A 19,260-nucleotide genomic window follows, 5' to 3' on the forward strand; every position below is an offset into this window, starting at 1 on the left:
AATGAAGTGTCATTGAGCCCATGGTGCCTCACTGACTATTTCAACTATACATTTTAAAGCAGAATGTAACTTATTGTTATACCTCTGAAATACAACGAATTTTAGAAGTCAGACCCGCTCCTAGAGCCAGCACTGTGACAGTGTCCAAGCAACGATTTCTAATCAAGCAGAGGCTGAGGACACATGTAGGAAGCATGTTTAACAGGGGTGCTGTAATGATGTCAGAATTATAAACTTAAATGCAGTTTAGATCTGCATACTAATGAAGAGATGCCCGTATAGGCTTCTGCACAGCTCAGTTTCAAAGAAATTAAAAAGTGTCGGTTTATTGCAGTGCAGAGTTTCATTATCCAATTACATAAAGTATTAAACATCTCATCATAATTAAAACATTTTTGTCCTTTATCTCATATAGATTTTTTTCCCCAAGTTCAGCCCTATCTCTTTTTGCTTTATGGTAATTCTCCTGGGAGTAATTACTCAATTTCCAAAGCAGTAATTTGGGTAGCATAAGAGCATGTAACCTCAGCCTTGCTCCCTCCATCATAATGAAGACTTTGCCTAGAAACATACTTTTTCCCTTCACATTATTTGAAATATGACACATGATCAATAATATGAAACTGCGGAAAACTTTCTCATATGATAATTCTATTGATTTTTAAAAGAAATAATTAAACTAACTGTTAAGACCAAGTTCATCAATACACTCTGACTCCTTTGTTCCTCCCTACTGAGTAGGACAAATCAATCAGGGTTATGAAACAGCATAACCAGTTTTCTGGAGCTATTGCACCACTCTGACAACATACTGAATAGCCATTTTATGCTCTGTTTTTCTCTCCTTGCGCTCCCATCCCCCTGCACACACATCCACAGCTCCAAATCACAGCCTTCTCCTGATTCTTCTCTTATTGCATTGTACATGCCCAAAAACCTCCATTCTCTTTTCTGTGCTCCCTTGGTTTGCTACTTCCTACACCATCAGGTTCCTTTGCAAAATAATGAATGCGATTTTAGGAAAAACATATTTTATTTTTCCACATCTAACAGACATAGAGTGCCAAATTGTGTTAAATGCCAAATTTCTTTCCACTCCGATGACAGAAGCGTATCTGTGAATCGGTACCTCTGCTCAGACTGTACTTTAACAACAGGACTTTACTAGTTCTCTGCAAGGCAAAGCAGTCCCCTGGTAAGTGGTGAAATGGGAAAGCCAGAAGTCTCTCTGGAAGCAAAGCAGCTTCTCCATAGGGATGGCTGGCTCTCATTTTCCTCTCATACTCTGATGGCCTTAAGACTTGTGCCATAGTTGAAACAAAATCTGTCCCCAGGTGAACTTGCACAGACCTCAGTTTCTCTTTCGCTCCCAGTGATCCCACCAACACCCTCATCAGGCAGCTGCTGACTTGTGCCGGCACTGAGCGCTGCTCCTGCACCCAAGTGGTTGGAGCGAGGAATCTCTTCTGTGGCAAAGGCAGACAGTAAGTCTGGCAGAATGGAATCAGCAACAGGGGAGATACACCACAGGTATGTGCCTTGTCTGCAGCCAGAGAAGGGGTTCTTTAGAGTTTCTTGATGAAGGTCACGTAAAATGTTGAAGAATGTGGTTGTTTTCAAGGGACACTGCAGCACGTGTGTAAATCCCAGATTACTCAACTCTGCAACAAGTGAGAAAAGGCCTTCAAAAATTTAGGTTCATAGGATGCAGATTTATTACCTTGTGCAAAATGCACTCTTTATATGGAACAACAGATTCAGAACAGCAGAGGTTTATGCTGAAGAAACAGTTGAACAGAGTGGAAGAATTACAGATCATGATACCAAAGGAAGAATTACAGAATATGCACGGCCTAAATCAGCCACAGCACAGTGAGGCACAGCAGCCAGAGCGGATCTATTACTCCCCACTCAGCAGAGTCACAAACACTTCTTTACTGACACAAATATTCATCTACAGCATTCCTAAGACCTATTGGTGTTCACAAGTTGCAGGGTTTTCCTGAGAGGAGTAGGAATCTGTGCATGCCTACATTTGGCAATGTTATTTCAAGTCCTAGACGAGTTACAGGTAATTTATAGATCTCCCTGAAAAATAATGCTTTTTCTGGAGATGCTTATATTTATTCAACAGCCATGCAACTTGATGGCCTGAGAAATTACTTTTTACAAGTTTATTTTAAAAATAACCTTTTTAAATATGTACTTAAAAGGCTTATTTACAGTAAGTACAATTATTAACTCTGTTAGGTACATGGGCAGATGTGCAGACCAGCACACACATGTAGCTCTCAGATTAATTTATTTTAAGCTGCTTACACAGTTCCAAAATCCCCAAGATTTGGCCCAGTTGATATGGCTCTAGCAGGTGTTATTGGAACATCAAACATGTTACAGATCAGAACAACATCAAAAGTATTCATCAGGTCTGTGTCCACACTCAGCAAGCCTTCCTTCTAACAATTTACACTGTACCTATCACTGCAACACCTGAATATTTAGAAAATGCTGCCATCAAAGATTAGCAGATCCTCTTACCTAGGTGAAACTTGATACAATAAACCCTGTAAAAGCGTTTCTTTTTGTCATGTTTAGAAAATACAATTATAGTGTGTCTTGGCTGCCTTTCAGGTGCCAAAATTCAAACCCCAGTGTGTGCACCCAGCTCCCATTAAATTGCAATGAGAGATGCAAGACACTGTCCAGTTGGCCTTCACTAAGTGAAATGGAACACAGGAAAGAACAAAAACCAACAACAAACCCCCAAAACAGCACACAGATTTCGCTAGAGATCACACAGCAACAGAGCCAGAGATCAAACTCCAGAACCCTGACCACCTTCCCCACATGCTTCTGGCTACATTCACTATGGGAATTAGGGCAAACCGGGGAAGAGGTAGCAATGTTGATAAGACAGTAAAACGGATCAGGAAGTAGTGACATTCTAGTGGGTCAAAACCAGACAATCTAGGAAAAGAAGAGAAAAAGAAAATTTAGAATAACAGATGAAAAGCACTGAAAGCTTCCATCAGAAAGGAAGTAAGGTGAAGCAGCAGCAAGCATAAATAACAGGAGATGCACTGATGAGAAGCATTTTTCAGACATGTTAAATAGTTGATTGTCAAAATATTTTCAGTAAATACACAGATGCAGTGTTTGCCTCTAGTAGATGTACTTACTATGGCATACAATAGCCTGGGTGGCAATACTGGGTGGTGATACTGAGGGTAGACAACTCTTCTCTTTACTCCTTATCCAGCCCAGCCCCTAATCATAATAGCAGCTGCTTCAAAAGTATTATCACAGAGCACTTGGCAAAACCCAAAAGGTAACTGTGATCATGTCCTCAGAGTTCTGAAAAGGAGAATTACTTTAAATTCCATTAAATTCCACATAAAAGTTGTGCAAAGACTTGACACACTCGCCATAGGACAGACCCTTCAGAAACACACTGCTGAAGCTGCTGGCACTTTCAGCATACAGTAAGCATAAACCAGAAAGGTGCTGTGACTGTCCCAGAACTGGATGCCTCACATCTAGGTGACAACCAGCAGCTCACCAGTGGAGTCCAGCACAGCCAACACGGCCCTGCTTCCTAGGGTAGGTAGGGACTCAGAAAAGAAGAAAGGAATGGACCTTTGGGACAGAAAGAAGGGAATGTGGAAGACAGTAAGAATGGGTATGTCTAACTGCCTGAGCCCTATTTGGCCTTTCTGAAATTACCAAACACTCCAATAAGCTGAAAGACCAGACAAGGTGTTTTTCCCTGCTGCAGGCCTCTTTCACATATGGTTGAACAAGGCCCAAACACATCCTTATCCTTAAAGTAACAAAAGCATTCTCCACAGGCTTCAGAGAAAAGCACCTCTCCACCAAACCCATCTTCCTGATTACCAAACCCCTCCTTACATGGCTCTGTAAAAATCAAATCTGACACACTTTATTATACCAAAACAGCATTTATCAAAGCTTCATTTTTAAAATCTGACTGTTGTGAAACTACTGATGAATGGGGAAAAAATGGGACCCTGGTCTCAGCAGTTGTACCTATGCATCTGGAGAGGGACCAGGCAGAAGCCCTGCTGCTGGCACTGAAAAAATTCAAACCCCCAGCAGGACCAAAACATAGGGATCCACACAGCAGAGGGATGGATCCACACCCATGTCCTATAACAGCTCAACATCAGCACAAATCAGAAGAAAAATGCACACAGAAAAGGATGCTTTGCTTTTTCATCCCTCAGAACCCATGCCTTTTGCATTCCACTGTCCAGCCCCAGTCCTGGAAACAGCTATCAACTGTCAGTGCCCTCCATCACTTGACAACCACAGCCAGTTACAGGGCTCTGCATCCCTGGAGGGCTGCGTATCCTGAGAAGGATGAAAGAGGCAGAGAAGGGGCATCATGAACTGTGGCCACAGATCTGCTCAATGTGGTAGATCTCCTTGGGACAGTCAGCAGACAAGACAAGAGGTGCATCCTCTGTTATCACAACATCGTCCTCAATGCGCACACCAATGCCACGAAACCTCTCTGGAGCACTCATGTCATCCTCAGGGATATAAATGCCTGGAAGAAGAAAGGGAATTAAAACACACAACGCACTCCAGAACAAGACCCTTCCCTTACTGCACCACCATGAAAACAGGGTTGGATTTTCAGCAATATAACATTTGATCCTAAAAATTTTTAATACGGCAAGTTACTGTTTTTCTCCTCACCCATGGATGCTAGTGGGCAAAGAAAGGAAAGTTGTCCCTCTGTGCCCTCAGACATTAGGACATTAATAAAAGCTTTCACAATTATACCTGGCCTTTCTGCACTTCTTGCTCTCAATGTTACATTGACAATGATGATTTTAACAATGGTCTGAATAGAGAGAAGAGCCAAGCATTAAATATCAGTTTCCAGCTGACAGCTCCAAATCCAGTGACAAGTAGAAAGAAAGATTCATTGCAGTACGCCTAATTTGCAAAGCTAAGTTGTGAATGCCTGTAATTGCAGACTGCAATGCTTGAGATTTACATTACCAATGATGGTAGAGGTTCAGTCTCAGGAACACAGAACACAGCACAGGCAAGCCAACCCTGCTTTTCTGCACCTGTGCTCCACAATACTCTGCTGCCTGAGTTTACTTCCACAATGTATTACCTTGGCCGTGTTTGGGAAGGAAATGGGGTGTTCTAATACTGGGAGGGGACTTTGGGAGGGGAATAACTTCAGGCTTTCCAATACTGTAATAATTTTCAGTTTCACCAGAAAGAACCTGAAAGCTTTGGTCTGAGGTACCAACCAAACACTGAAAGCAATACTGTTATCCTCAGTGTTGCGTGTTTTTGTCCACCACTGACTGCATGTCTTGTTACCTGGTTCAATGGTTATCACCATGCCTGGCTGGAACGGGAGTGACCGGGATAAGTCTGGGGTATCGTGAACATCCATGCCCAAGTAATGGCCCACATGATGTGGGCAGTACTTTCGGACAGCCTAGCAGAAAACAGAACAAGTGCCACGGAGGCAGTTAAACACGGCCCAACTCGTTCCAATACAAAAGATAGGGAGAAGAGACAGAACGTGTGCTTAACTAGCAGTCTTACTGCTGTGACCAGGTCACCAGGGGCTGCCTTACATTTACCAGAACTGGGTGGCCCCCCAACACCCACCAGTTTGCCCATTATGAGCACATTGCAGACTGCCCTTCCCTTTCACTGAAAAGAACAGCCCAAGCCCATCTCCATCTCAGCATGTCAGGAAAGACGTCAATTTTCAGTGCGCTGAGCTTTGCTGCCCCAACCCTTTCCATTCCTTAAACATCCAAGCCCTGCATCAGCAGACCCTGACAACGGCAGCAGCGGATACAGCTGCTCCGTGCTGTGGCAAACTGCGGTCCTACACACGGCAGAGCAAACGCTGCGCCGATTTCACTCAGGAGCTACAGCACGATTTTAATCCACCTCTACAGGGCACAGATACCGCCTCCCCCCGCACTATCCTAACGCCCCACCCTCCAGAGGGGGAATCAAAGAGCTAATTCCTCCCTCCCCCGAGTCCTCATTCCCGGAGGACTGAGCTGCAGGCGCCGCTCCCGTCTGGCTGTGCTGCCACCTGCCGAGGGAATAGGGCACGGCAGCCCCGCCGCCGCCATGGCACCGGCACCCTGGGACAATTGAATCCGGCAGGAACCCGTGCGGATGCCAAAAGCGGTAGTGCCGTCACCTGCTTCTGCCGTCTTTCCTGTATTGGCATCAGCAATCATGCAGGTTTGCAGTGGGTGTGACCGGATAACCTTATGTAACTGCAAACCGATCTTATTCATCCCCAGATTCAGCTCTAAGGCAGGCAAGTTTCCCAGCCTTGTTCACCAGGTGAATCCCAATAATGACACAAAATGGTGCAGAAGAGGCAGCAGGTGGAATGACTGAGAAGAATGGGCTGCACCTTTTGGTGGTACTGCAGATTTATGCAATGTTAAACAGATCAGAAAACTACAAATAACTGCCTGCAGCCAGCCCTGGACCCAGAATTCTGTGTTAGTGCCCATGTCCCTATAGTTCCCTTCAGACTGTGCTGTAAAGCTGAATCTGCACTTGGAAATAATGCAGAGCAATGGGAATGGATCTGCAGAGTGAAAGAGCAAGAGCCGAGAACAAATATTCACACTACGTGCATATAAGACTGGGGGGTTAGTTCAGACTAAATTCTTGAAACACATCCCCAAGTTTAGCCCTGTCTTGAGAGAAACCCAGGCCTGTGCTGAGACCAGCCCACAACACAAATTAAAGCACAGTGTGTGGCAAAGATTAGAAGAGACATCTCAAAAACACATTCCTGACCCAAACTAAAGCAACTAGCACTACCCAAGGAGAAACTAACCAGGCTTAGTAAGGGTAAACTGGAGTAAAAATCTTCAAGTACCTTGAAGAAATCGCTGTCAGTGACGCTGCTCTCTAGGACACCCAACTCTTTCAGTTTCTGTCCAATAAGGCTCAGCATGAGGCTGTAGATATTTTCCAGACTCATGCCTGGGGAGCAGAGGCTCAAGCAGGACTTCTGGATATCCAGGACAGCCTGGTATAGTTCTGCTTGGGGTTCGGTGAACCTGAAGACCATGGAGAAGGAACAAAGGACGTATCTCACAATTAAACTGCTACTCAGAACACATCTTTGGGACAATGCAATGTTGGAGCAGGAAAAGTCAGAAAGCAAAGCAACTGTGTCATTATATGAAAGGCCAGACAAAACGTCACTGCAACATGCCCTTCAATACACCCTACAGAGGCAGGGTTTCTCAGCTGAGAACCAAACCCACAAGCAAAGCAAGGCCAAGCTACTGCAGGAAAAAGAAAATACAGGAAACAAACACACAAACACAGAGATATCACACCAGCAATTTCATAACTGGCAGACCTACGTACATGTGAACTAAGGCTTTTTTCTCACATACAACTGGAGTCAGACTCAGCTAAACGTACAAAAAAGCCTCTGCACTTTAGGCATGCTGTAATAGCTGAAAATAGCAATGATCACACATATTCATGCAGTAATTAATGAGGCAGTGGGGAATACAGCTTCTCATGCTGAAAGATTAGTTTATATAATTTGATTACTTTGAAGAACCACAGAATGGGACACGTTAAAACTACTCACACAGAGATTAAACACACATACACTCCATCCATCAATTATTTAAGAGCTTCTCAGAGTTCTTCTAAAAACCTTATTGAGGCATACCTTCCATTGACAGGCCAGGTACGTGTGATGTCACTCACATAGCAGGACAATTCACATCCACCATCTAACAAGACCAGTTCACCATCCTGCAGAATAACAGGAAAAAGTGCTGTGTGGGTCAATCCAGCTATTAATTGAACTGATTTTTTAATTTCTGAGAGCAGGAAAGGAGGTTATGTACTAATTTTCACAAAGCAGCAGCAGAGGTGTGAATTCTTGTTACAGAGTAACACCCCAGGTGCTGCTACTGGTTTTAAACAGGCTATTCCAGTTGGATTGTTTCTCTGCAAGGTAGTCTCTGACTGTTATGCTTATCTACTGTCCGAACCCTTACCAGGCTGATTTTCAAACATTTTGGAGTAAAAAGACATTTACCATGAACTATTCTGCTCTCTGAGTCCCATTCACACCTGCATTGCTTACTCCTGCAAATGACACCAGTGACTCCTTTCACTAGAAGTCCTCTGCTAGTGACTGAGCCAGAAGGGTTTTGCAAAAAAATCATTAATTTCTGAGCTACCGACAAGATCACTAACACCTACAGATTTAGCCTTGTCATAGGATAGGAGAACCCAACAAAATCATTTCTCTGACAGTGTATCACTGCTGTAAATGCACTACTGAATAGCTGGAATCACGTTCCCCATCCTTTTCTAGGACTTTCTTGACTGCTCCAAGATATCTTTCTGAATCTGTCTGGTGACAAAGAAAAAGCTTTTGGAGCTGTGAACCTCCGATTCAGTTCAGCAAAACTGTTCCATGTCAATTAAATCACTGACTATACATCTCCCATAAAGTCACACAGAAGGAAGACAAAGGGCCAAGAACAAAACAACTGCTTTACTCTCCCTCCTTAAAGAAGCTAAGAACAAATAGTTCTTAGCTATTGGAATGTAGAGCAGTAGAATCTGTAAAAAGTTTGGATTAAATTCTCTATAGATTTACAGTACATGTAATCTAGGCACTTTATTACAGAGATTCACTCCACAGATCCATGACTGTGCCAGCAGCTATGACATGGAATGACAAGGAATAATTCTAGCACATAAAGAATAACAAGCAGAATTTCACTGCTAGCACTACTTTCAGTGGTAGCTACTATCACTGTGTACAGTCAAGTGCCACAAATAGGTACACAGGAGATAAATCACCATTGAGCAGATCTCACTGTCCCACTGAATAGACAAGCCACTTAAATTGTACTTTTTAACTTTTTCAGAATTCAATTTCAGGTTCAATCTATTAAAGAAAATCTGAAATTACAGCACCTGCCATCTTCCAAGCAATTAAACAAGCTAAGTAACAACTTATTGGCTAAGGAAATTCTGCTTGTGGTTTGATTGCCCAGTAAGTGCCGTATGTTGTGCTTCTTGTCCTCTTTCTTTAAAGCTGAGCGCACTAAGTGGTGAACTGAATGAAGCATTCAGATTTCTACCAAATTAGACACTTAGTTAGCCTATTTGGAAATAAGAGCTGTAGGAAGCAGCACACAAAGGCAACGAAAGAGTCAAGTTTATGGGTTTAATCTCCTACTTAATGGTTTGGAAAAAAAAAACCAAAACAAGTGACAGTCATTTAACTGAACAACTTTAACACAAGCAACCAGAGTTACATCAGCACGCCTGACCTTGGATGACAGAACAACAAAGGAGGCTTCTTTCTGCCAAAAGCAGCCTGTCATATCTTTTGTACATTTGTCTCTGCAGATCATTTCAAGGTCTGCTAGATGCCAGCTTCAAGAAAAGACAATGCTAGTGGGAAAGTTTCATCCTGAATTAAGACAGAGGAAAAATACGCTCCTCTGAAATAGGAGGAGAGCAGTGAGCAGAGCAGTGGGGGAATACAGCTCCTGAAAATACTTATCTGAATCTAAACATCTATTATCAGGAAAGCTGGAGAGGGTTCAATCCAATAAGGACAATCTTCAAAATAAGACAAAACACATTAATTTACCTAAAGCCGTATAATCCACCTCTTAACATTTAACACTGATCCTCTCCCTCCTTGTTTCCCTTCCCTGCTTTGCTGGCCTACGTGCAGACCAAAATGGTTTTCAGCTTCACCAGAGCAGGAATGCATGTATGTTGCAAAGCAAGACTAAGCAATGCAAGTGAGAGCAGAAGATCCCCCACAGTGCCTTCCCTCTGCAGTGGCTCCTCTCTTTTGTGAGGCCCACCCAGCATCGCACCCTGCTGCGCACGGTGTGAGAGCAGACATACCTGCTAAATTATTTGCAACCCTGTTTGCAAGTCCTTCCACTGCTCAGAAAATACTGCAGCAAGTGCAGAGAGGAGAGGAAGAAAAGTTAATCTGCCACTGACAGTAAAACTAACCAGGGCACCATTCCTTTCCCTTGCTCACTTTATATTTAAGTGCTTTGATATGGTCAGTCAAAACAAAGAGCAGCTATCTGTGTGTCACAGTTCTGCATTTCAAGTTACTGGACAGTGGATGGGTTACCTTGATGAGCTGATTGTTCTTCACATAGTGCAAAGTGTTTGATCTGTTGCCACCAGCAACAACAGGGGGGTACGCCAAGATGTCAGCACCACGAGCTCGGCACTCGAACTCAAACTGGAACAACAATTCAGAGAGGAGACCATTAATGCTGATTCAGGCGATTAACTGCCCTAGGGCTAGGTAATCCATATCCTACAATTGTTCTCTTAATTTGTACAACACAAAGTAAAACTGGAAAGTGAGTTTACTAAATGAAAGCAGCCTTGAATATTACCCAAGAACTCTGGAGAGAAAAATACAGAACAATCCACTTTTCAAGAGTGTTTTAAGCCTGCATCTGGTGTCATGGAAACTTTTTCTGGTACAAGCTATTCAATACCACATGAAATTCATTACACTGTCATGCATCCAGGTAAGGATTTGTTCTTATATGAAATATACGCTTATTTGCCACATAACATTGTGAATTTTCAAAGATCCCGAATGTCAGCATGACAATAGTCATGTTTTATTGCTGTCTTTTAAAATTATGAAGTACCGGCATATTTACAGCAGTATCTATTTCCATGACTGTTGAACTAAGAAGTTTGAAAGCATGCACTACCTTGATGTCTGAGAGGATGTAAGAAAAAGGCACCATAGACTGCAAGATCTTTACCTTTCTTGAATGATGAAGCTGGTGAAGGCATGGAAATGAACTGAACTTACATCTATAAAGACCCTCAACACATTAATAGCACCTCTTTTCTATAACTACCAAAACCACATGGGACAGAACACTCCAAGATGCCTACATGGAGCAAAGTAGGTTTTACAGTCCTGATCTAGTGAAGAATTGATCTGTAAAATACACTTGAATTAGTTTTCTTTACAGCTCAGTACTGCTGCTCAGTGCCATATGTCAGCACAGGCCCATCCATGTCATAACGGAGGGTCAAATCCTGCTGATGCTTCTCAAACAGGCATCTCACTGCAATTCCTTATGGAGTTCCTTACCAAATGTGCAGGCCAATTAGTCCTTATTTTGTAACTGAGAGGTGTCTAAATTGCTTTAAGATAGCTGTGGTACTCTGATGCAGTAAGAGGCTAGAGGCAAGAGAAGCAGGCTTTACAAACAGGTGTTATAACTACTTTAATTCTGTACCACAGAACTGTATTACAGGTTAAGATTATAACTATATCTCTGACTGTTTAGCAGGTTTGGTATTCAAATATAGTAGCAAAAGACATCGATAGCAGATAAATTTAGACAACCACTATGCTCCTTCAATAAGGGTGCAGGAAGTACCACTGAAGAATTCCTCACACTGACTCTTCTGCATGTTCAAGATTTGGGTGAAGAAGAAATGTGCTACGGCAGGAGACATATTATAAAGAGATAGGATATTTCTCGTTTGCTGGAAGGATAACCAACATCCAGACCCTCTATCTCACCTTCAGCTACAAAGTACTCACCTTTGCATACAGAAAGGCTTCATCCACTGGGGATTTGCTGGCAAACATTGTCTCTGTGAAAGCCTATGAAAAAGAAGGGCCTTTCAGTTAGCAAAAGAGCCTGAATTTGAGGGAAGTTCTTTTTTTTTTTACCTGTTGTCTTTTGAGGAAGGCTCAAGATCAGCTGCCCCAGAGCACCAGAGGCAGCTGAAAGTGCAAGGTGCTGTCAAGACTAGAACTGACTAAGGCCTGTTCCCCATGCAACTCTATTTTGGAGCTGTATTACTCCAATTTTTCATAAAAAGGATTAGATGATTGAGGCTGATCCCATGGGTTGGCATTTTAGGAGTTGTCTTACCAATGGATTCCTTCACATACGACTGCCTTATCCAGCTTTTCCTTCAGAGAAGGACAAGCTGTGCCTCTCTTTTCTATTTGGCTATCTATTTTGATTATATGTACAAAAACATAATTGCATTTGAGTTATCTGTCACATTTGTTTAAATTGGCCAGTGAGTTCAAAAGGCATTTGAGGGAGAAGGGGAAATACAGAGACATACATAGGCAAAGCCTTCACAAAAATTCTATTTTCTCAAAATAAACACAATAGACAGGAAAGAAAATTGTGAGGGGAAGCAGAGCAGAAGCTGGTAAGAGTGAAAAGGCTATCCCTGGACAGATAGTGCTTTTAAACAAAGTCTAACAGCTGCTGGCTTGTCTTTGCTTGAGTTACACTGACTGAGAGAAGCTGGTCATCTAAGCAGTCTTCCCGTTTCTCCTTGCCACGTGAAGGGAGCCGAGCCCAGCCAATGGCTGAGACACAGCAGTTCAGTAACAGATTAGACCAAAGATATCCTTCCAAACAGTGTCACCCCATCAACAGAATGCACTGGTTCATCTGGAGAGCACCATTACCTCTGCTGTCACCCGTCCAGCTGTCTTCATCCTTTCAATCTCTGCCGGGGATTTGATCAGTCGAAGGTTTTGCACTAGATGTCGGATGCCTTGGATGCGGTTTTTGCTCCGAGCTTTTATCTCAGCCAGCGGCTGCATGTAGTCAGAGTGCAGCTCTGTATGCACTGGTTTTGTCAAGTCATACCAAACAACGTTTGACTCCCCTGGAATACAAAATGAAAGCTGACGCGGACAGAAATGAACGTAGAAATGTCCTCCCCACACTGAACAAACTCACTCCTCCTAAATTAGATCTTCTGTTATATTTGAGAAAAATAATTTCTTCTGAATTTGCATTGACAGACCATATAGATACTTTCACTGTCACAGGATACTAGCAATCTCTTCAAAGTCTGGGTTCATAGCAATTAGCAATTCATAGCAAGTAGATTTCACAAATCACCACTTCTGGGCAAATAATGGGGTTTATGACCAACACTGAAAATACACATCTCGTCAAAGTTGCACTTGTGTAATCTAAGTAGGCATTGCACTGCAGTGATGCACATTCTGAATTGTTCTGTCACTTAGCCTGTCCTCACTGATGTAAGGCAATTTACCTTTTTACCCATGGAATCAAGGTCATGATCAACTATACTTCAGAACACTTTGGGAAACAACTGCTTATTTCAACCATTCTGGGATAAACCAACTCAGGACAAACACATTTAACTATGTGGGCATTTATTTAGAACATCACAGTTAGCACCCACATACTCCCTACAGGAACATTTTAAACAGAAATGAGCAGAAAAGCCATTGTGAGTCACAGTCGATGTCCACCTAGGTCCCCCTTCTTTGGTGACAGTAACCATTGGCAGGTGCTTTCAGAAAGTGTCTAAGAAACTGAGCATTTATGAAAGAGTATTTCCCTTAGCACATGCTCCCCAGAATCCCCCTTCTGGTTTCTTCATTTCAAGGCTGCATCTTCATAACAGTGATTTACTGCTTTTTATGGATCTCTCCCCCATAGATTTAAAAATTTTTGACATTCCAAACCTTCCATGAGTGATCTACAACTTAAAAGATGCCAAAACCTGCCATGTGATCATTTCATTCAGTGTTCTCTTTGTTTTTAAATTATGAAAACCAGCAACTAATAGTTCCTACTCATCCTCTCTGTGCTTTCCACAACCATACGTGTCTCACACCTTGGCTTCTGTTTTCTCTTTTTCAAGCTCAGTGGCTTTGTCCAGCATGTATCTCACACACACTCCATACTGTTGATCATACTTGTGGCCCTTTCTGTGACTTATCTATTTTCAGTATATCCTTTTTTGAAACAAAGCTCCATAAAGCTCCAGAATTCATCCTCTCTAGTTGTTTGACCCCTCAAGCACTGGCCCTTAATATATTATCATAAGCCTTCTTCAGCTTCATTTTATAACACACTTAAGTTCCCCCTGGATTGTAAGTATTGAGGCTACGCAGCGATGTTAAATGCAGGGGAATATTTCAAGAGCAAGTCATCACCTAGCTAAAAAAGTGTGAGTGGACTAACAAATTCCCTGTATGGGCAATTTCCCAAGTCTCCTGTGAATAACATACCTTCAAGTTTCCTATACTTCCTATATATCTGGTTCTGGCTCTGTCAACAAACATATAACTAGAACACTAACATGTTCTTGCTTATCCTGTTCCTTAACATTTCACAGATGTGTATCCATGTGCATGCCAGTCTGCACAAGAAATTCAGAGGGGAGAAAAACCCATTATTTTCAGAATGCTCTTAGCCACATGATGTGATTCTTGGGGATGGTCCTGTGTAGGGCTAAGAGTTGGCCTTGATGATCCTTGTGGGTCCCTACTAACTCAACATATTCTGTGATTCTGTGAAAACTGTATTTCCACTGGTGGCTCTCAACAAACTAACAAGAACGTTCAACTGCCTTTGTCACAGTAATACCACTGCACCTCCTCAAGTTCATTACAGTCTTGAACTGATGTCACCTCCCAAACCCATACCAGTCAGACTCTGAAAACCACATCTCATCTCATTTCCCCTTTATTTTTCGTTACCTTTCAGCTTGGCCACCAAGTGCCTGAACTCATCGATGGTGTAAGCTTCATCTACTCCTGTGAGAGCAATGGCCCCATCTGGGCCTGATCTGGGCCCGTCCCACAACTCTCGCTTTGGATCTCTCCGAGGCACAAAAAGTATGGATTTGTGGGATGGCAGCGCTTTGCCAGGAATGCTCTGCAGCACCAGGATGCTGTCAGGCTCCTGAAACCCACAGAGGTACAGGAAGTTAGTGTCCTGGTGGAAAATGTAGGGGATGTCATTGCTCATGTAATATGTGGGGTTGGATAGCAGAATCACTGTGTGGTCCAATCCATCCCAGCCATGGGCTTCCTTCTGGATCAACACCATCAGTTTGTGCCGGCGAAGAGCATATTCCACCTGTGACAATCCCGGGGTTACCTCTCCTGTGAACACAAAACAAATCAGATGGAGAAATTCAAGGCACTTAAGGTATTCTATTCGTTGTAACCTGATTCCTGCCTACTCCCTGATGCCTTACATGTGCATGGCCTTGCTGTAATCCCTTACAAGCCTTTCCATTGCTTTCCTGTGCACCTCCTCAGCTTCCATCCCTCCAGCACATTCTCACTCAAACTGCTTCTCCATCACATGGAGACAGAAATTTATTTTAGCCAATTGGATTTTGTGTTACATATTTCTGCTCAAAGGCAGAAATCACAAACCTGGTAAATCTAGATAAAAATCCAAAACAGGTGGATGTTTGCATGGAGACATGTAAAAAAAAAAAAGAGGAAGGGGCGAGGTAAACTGAACTTTGACTGCTAAAAACTGATGGGTTTTACAGCACCTGGACATTGAACAGAAGTTTGCCTCCTGAGGCTGAGCATTAATTCCCTCAGATAAAGCTAGAATGTCTGTTCAAATACACACTAAGTCAACTCATAAAACTACTAGTTCTAAACCTTAAGGGGCAGATGGAGTGTTACAGATTCTGGGAGATCAGGCAGAAACACAGAGGTTGCAGGGTCTAACCAGTCACAAGACTCCAGGCAGAACCAAATCATGGACTGCAGGCTGGCGTCAGGCTCCGATTAAGAGAAGGGATCTTCTCCAGGGCAGATGTAGCTTTTCTCAATATTTAACAATTCAGATTTTTCCAAAGTTAAATAGTATATTACTAATGACACAAAACAAAGGATCTCTTAGATGAAAGAACTCTTTAAACTGCTCCAGTCACAAAAGATATGAAGTACAGCAATCAAGATACTCACCAAAAGCAGACTGAAGTTGAAAGGACAACCAACAACACATGAAGTATGTATTTTTAAATATGTGAGACTCCCTAACTATGATTTAAATTAATACAAGAGCCTTAATCAGTACGTTGGCTAATATCTTATTTTAACATAGATTGCATTTTGATACTTTTCACTTTCTACTTCAGTAATCTTTTCTTCCTCTCTAATGTATCACACAGCATTAATTCTAGAATGAAAATTTACATTTGACTTGTACTGTAAGTGGATTTTTGTATAAGTGCAGTGGGAGGGGAAAGTTCTATCCAAAATGTTTTTCCTTGAAAAAAGAGTTTAAGGAAACTATGTACCTTGAATTTGTGTTAAATTTTAGACCTTTTAAAAACTTACATTCCCAACACCTATTAGGTGTAAAAGTCTTTAAAAAAACCCAAACTCCCAAACAACAAAGAAATAAACCCACCATATTTGTTTTATTCTATAGATCTAGAAATTACAGAGAACATAGAAACTGCTGTAATGCAACCTGACCTCACAATTCTGCAATATTATACTGCAAATGCCCTATGTTCCACTGCATTCCAGTCACTTTTCTAATTGCCACAGTTCACTGAATTTTAGAAGCTGCAATACAGTGGAACATCGGAATCCCAGCTGTCTTCCAACTGTGAGGCCTGGAAATTCTCTTTGTCTTAAAGGCATTTGCTTTTTAAAACCATAATTGCAATAAAACAACATCATATTATTTTAAGGAAAACACCTCTCCTTTATTAAAAGGAAAAATACTATGAGCAGCTAGAATTCACTTCCAGTGTTTCAGCTGTGAGTACTTTTAAAGGGTCAGCCTCACTTACTGTGAGCTGTCAACCAGTGCCCTAAGCAACCTGATCCAATGCTGAAGTAAGCCCAGCTTTGAGCACAGGGTGAGCCTGTTAACCTGTGTGGTTCCTTCTGACCTGAATTATTCTACAATTAAGTATAGAATTATATGGTTATATATTCATCTGTTCTCCCTAAACACTCACCTGTGGAAGAAGAACATAGAACAGAATGTTTTCCTGGACATATTCTTGAATATATTTAAATATTTTTGTTGGGGTTTTTTTGTTTGTTTGTTTTTGTGTTGTTTTTTGTTGTTGTTTTTTTGTTTTGTTTTGTTTTGGGTTTTTTTGTGGTTTTTTTTGTTTTGTTTTTATTTAATTGTGGTCATTTCATACCTATGTGCTACCTATTTTCATTAATCTCAAAAAAAGGTAAAATCTCCGTTTCTTTTTCATTGTTGCTGTCAAACTCTGTAGTCACAAGTCTCTTTTTCCCCTTTTCCTCACACTGAATCCCCTCTGAAGGGCCACATTCTTTAGACAAGTAGTGTCCATCTATCAATGTCCCTCCCCAGTCACCTTTTCTGAATGGCACCTTTACAGGAAGCATTATGGCAGTTTAGCTTGCACAAAAGACTCACTCTTAATAAAAATCATATGTATTTTCAGGACAATGAGCTCTCAAAATGCCAATGCCATGAAAGGTCTGCAGCACCCAAGTAAGGACCCTAAGCACGCTATGAGAAAAAAGGTAAAAAAGCAAACCTGTGAAGCCTATTTTTGGAATCAGTATCATCTCACACAACGAAATTAGTTCCTAAATATAATTACTGCCTAATAAAGGTAATCATAAACAGATGAAACTCCAGACAAACTGTATACTGCAACAAATCAGTATGCTAAAAAAAGCAGAGACAAGAATGAATACCAATGACCAGCTTACACAGTGCCTGAACCTTACCTGGTTTGAGCAGATGTGGGTGTGTGAAAGGGCTGGGCTGGCCCAAATACCGGTTTGGAATCTTCTTCTGCTGGGCAGGCTGGATGGAAAATCTTCGGAGAGTACATGACTTGCAAACTGGAGGAAAAGAAATGCATCATGTCAAGGTGAGAAAAACCCTTCCAGTTAGAAAACTGCTGAATTCTATTATAGTCATCAGACTTTCAGTAGCATTCATTCACTTGTATGGCATAAATATCCCTCCTTAGCTTCTCGATCTGTTGTGTACCACCACAGTTTATGAAACAACGTGCCCACAACTCAATTAGTAATCAAATACTCACAAAACAGATTGAAAGAAACAAGCATATCCTAAACCTGACAATCCAGCAAGAACACCTGGGAAGCTCTGTTGGTTTGCACATCCCAATTCATACACTCAGTGTTCAGGAGGTACTCGATGCTCTCCCTCCCTTGCTTCCCTCAAACACCACAGGGCTCCAAGCACAACACCTTTTTATTGTCTCTTCTTGACTATGTCTTCAAAAAGTATCACTAACCTGGAACAACTATACATTTTTCAAGGCCTTTCCAGTTCTATTTTTTACTAAAAATGCCGCAAAGAAACCATCAAATAACACAGGTTTATAGAGCGATGTGATCTTTTTTTCCTGTATGAAAGATACTCGAGATTCCCTGCTTATGTATTCAACTTACTGGACAGTAGCATTAGCCAGACTGAACAGTTATGTATCCCACCTCCAAATCCACACACAGCCGAAGCAGTCAAGTTTTAAAGCGAATTACAAGCATGCATCTGGGAGCTGGGGGTGGGCACAGTAAGACAAAAGCTAAAATGAAATATGAATTGTCAGAAACTTTATGCACTTTAGAATTCTCAGCCACAGCCTTTTGGAGCTGAAAAACTGCTTGTGCCTAGATACAAATCATCAAGACACATGGAAGGAGAAGGTAATCAGAGGGTAAACATCTACCTGGTGTCTTGGAAACTGGTTGTCATTTACCATGCACCTACTACAAAATCAATTCGTGCTGCCATATCATGGCACTGGATTCTTAGAATACACAGTAATTAACTCTTCACTAGCATAAGACAAGCGAACCAGCTGCCCTTCAGGGAGCCGAGACTCAGGGGGTTACAGCAAAACATACAGACCGTGGATTTACAGGGACAGCCCGCATGACTGGCCTCTAATTGAAGATCACTAATGCGCGACAACTAACTGTCATAACACGAAGCGCTCACTATGTGATGCCTGACTGGAGACCCAAGGGATGAAATACAACCGCAGCTTTTTGGGAAGTTTAGTTTAAAACAAGTGTCTCCACTGTTTCTCTCCACGTGCACAGCAGTCAAACAGGGCAGCTCGCAACGAGCCGAGAGGCCGTAGCGAGCACTAAACAGAGCAACGTTTTAGAAGGCAGCACGCACAGCGAGCCGGGAGGCGACAGCGGGGCTCTGAGCGGCGATAACCAGCTATCGCCAGCGGAGCCCCGGGGGCGGGGGTAGAGCCGTGAGCAGGGCCCGTGGGCGCGGCGGTGCCGGGGAGGAGGGGTGTCTGACCTGCGGCGCCGCGCCAGCCCCTCAGCGCCGCGGCGAGCGCCGGGCCCGGCAGGCGCGACATGGCCGGGACACCGCGCGCACGGCTGGGCCTCCC

At 42.5% G+C, this 19,260-nt stretch overlaps 1 protein-coding gene across 1 annotated transcript; it reads right to left on the reverse strand.

Moving 5' to 3' along the window:
- Window positions 1-807: 807 nt before the first annotated feature.
- On the reverse strand, window positions 808-19,253 carry XPNPEP3 (X-prolyl aminopeptidase 3). The gene is made up of 10 exons (XM_050324883.1): window positions 19,167-19,253; window positions 17,603-17,719; window positions 14,600-15,007; window positions 12,542-12,744; window positions 11,648-11,710; window positions 10,193-10,306; window positions 7,733-7,818; window positions 6,917-7,100; window positions 5,368-5,488; window positions 808-4,570 (listed from the first exon to the last, which is right to left on the reverse strand). Exons 1-10 carry the CDS (start codon window positions 19,225-19,227, stop codon window positions 4,404-4,406), a joined length of 1,524 nt encoding a protein of 507 aa, XP_050180840.1. The 5' UTR covers window positions 19,228-19,253; the 3' UTR covers window positions 808-4,403.
- Window positions 19,254-19,260: the final 7 nt, after the last annotated feature.

Source organism: Myiozetetes cayanensis, unplaced genomic scaffold (genome assembly GCF_022539395.1).
Source record: "Myiozetetes cayanensis isolate MyiCay16 unplaced genomic scaffold, myiCay2020 scf3, whole genome shotgun sequence".
Classification (NCBI taxonomy): Eukaryota; Metazoa; Chordata; class Aves; order Passeriformes; family Tyrannidae; genus Myiozetetes; species Myiozetetes cayanensis.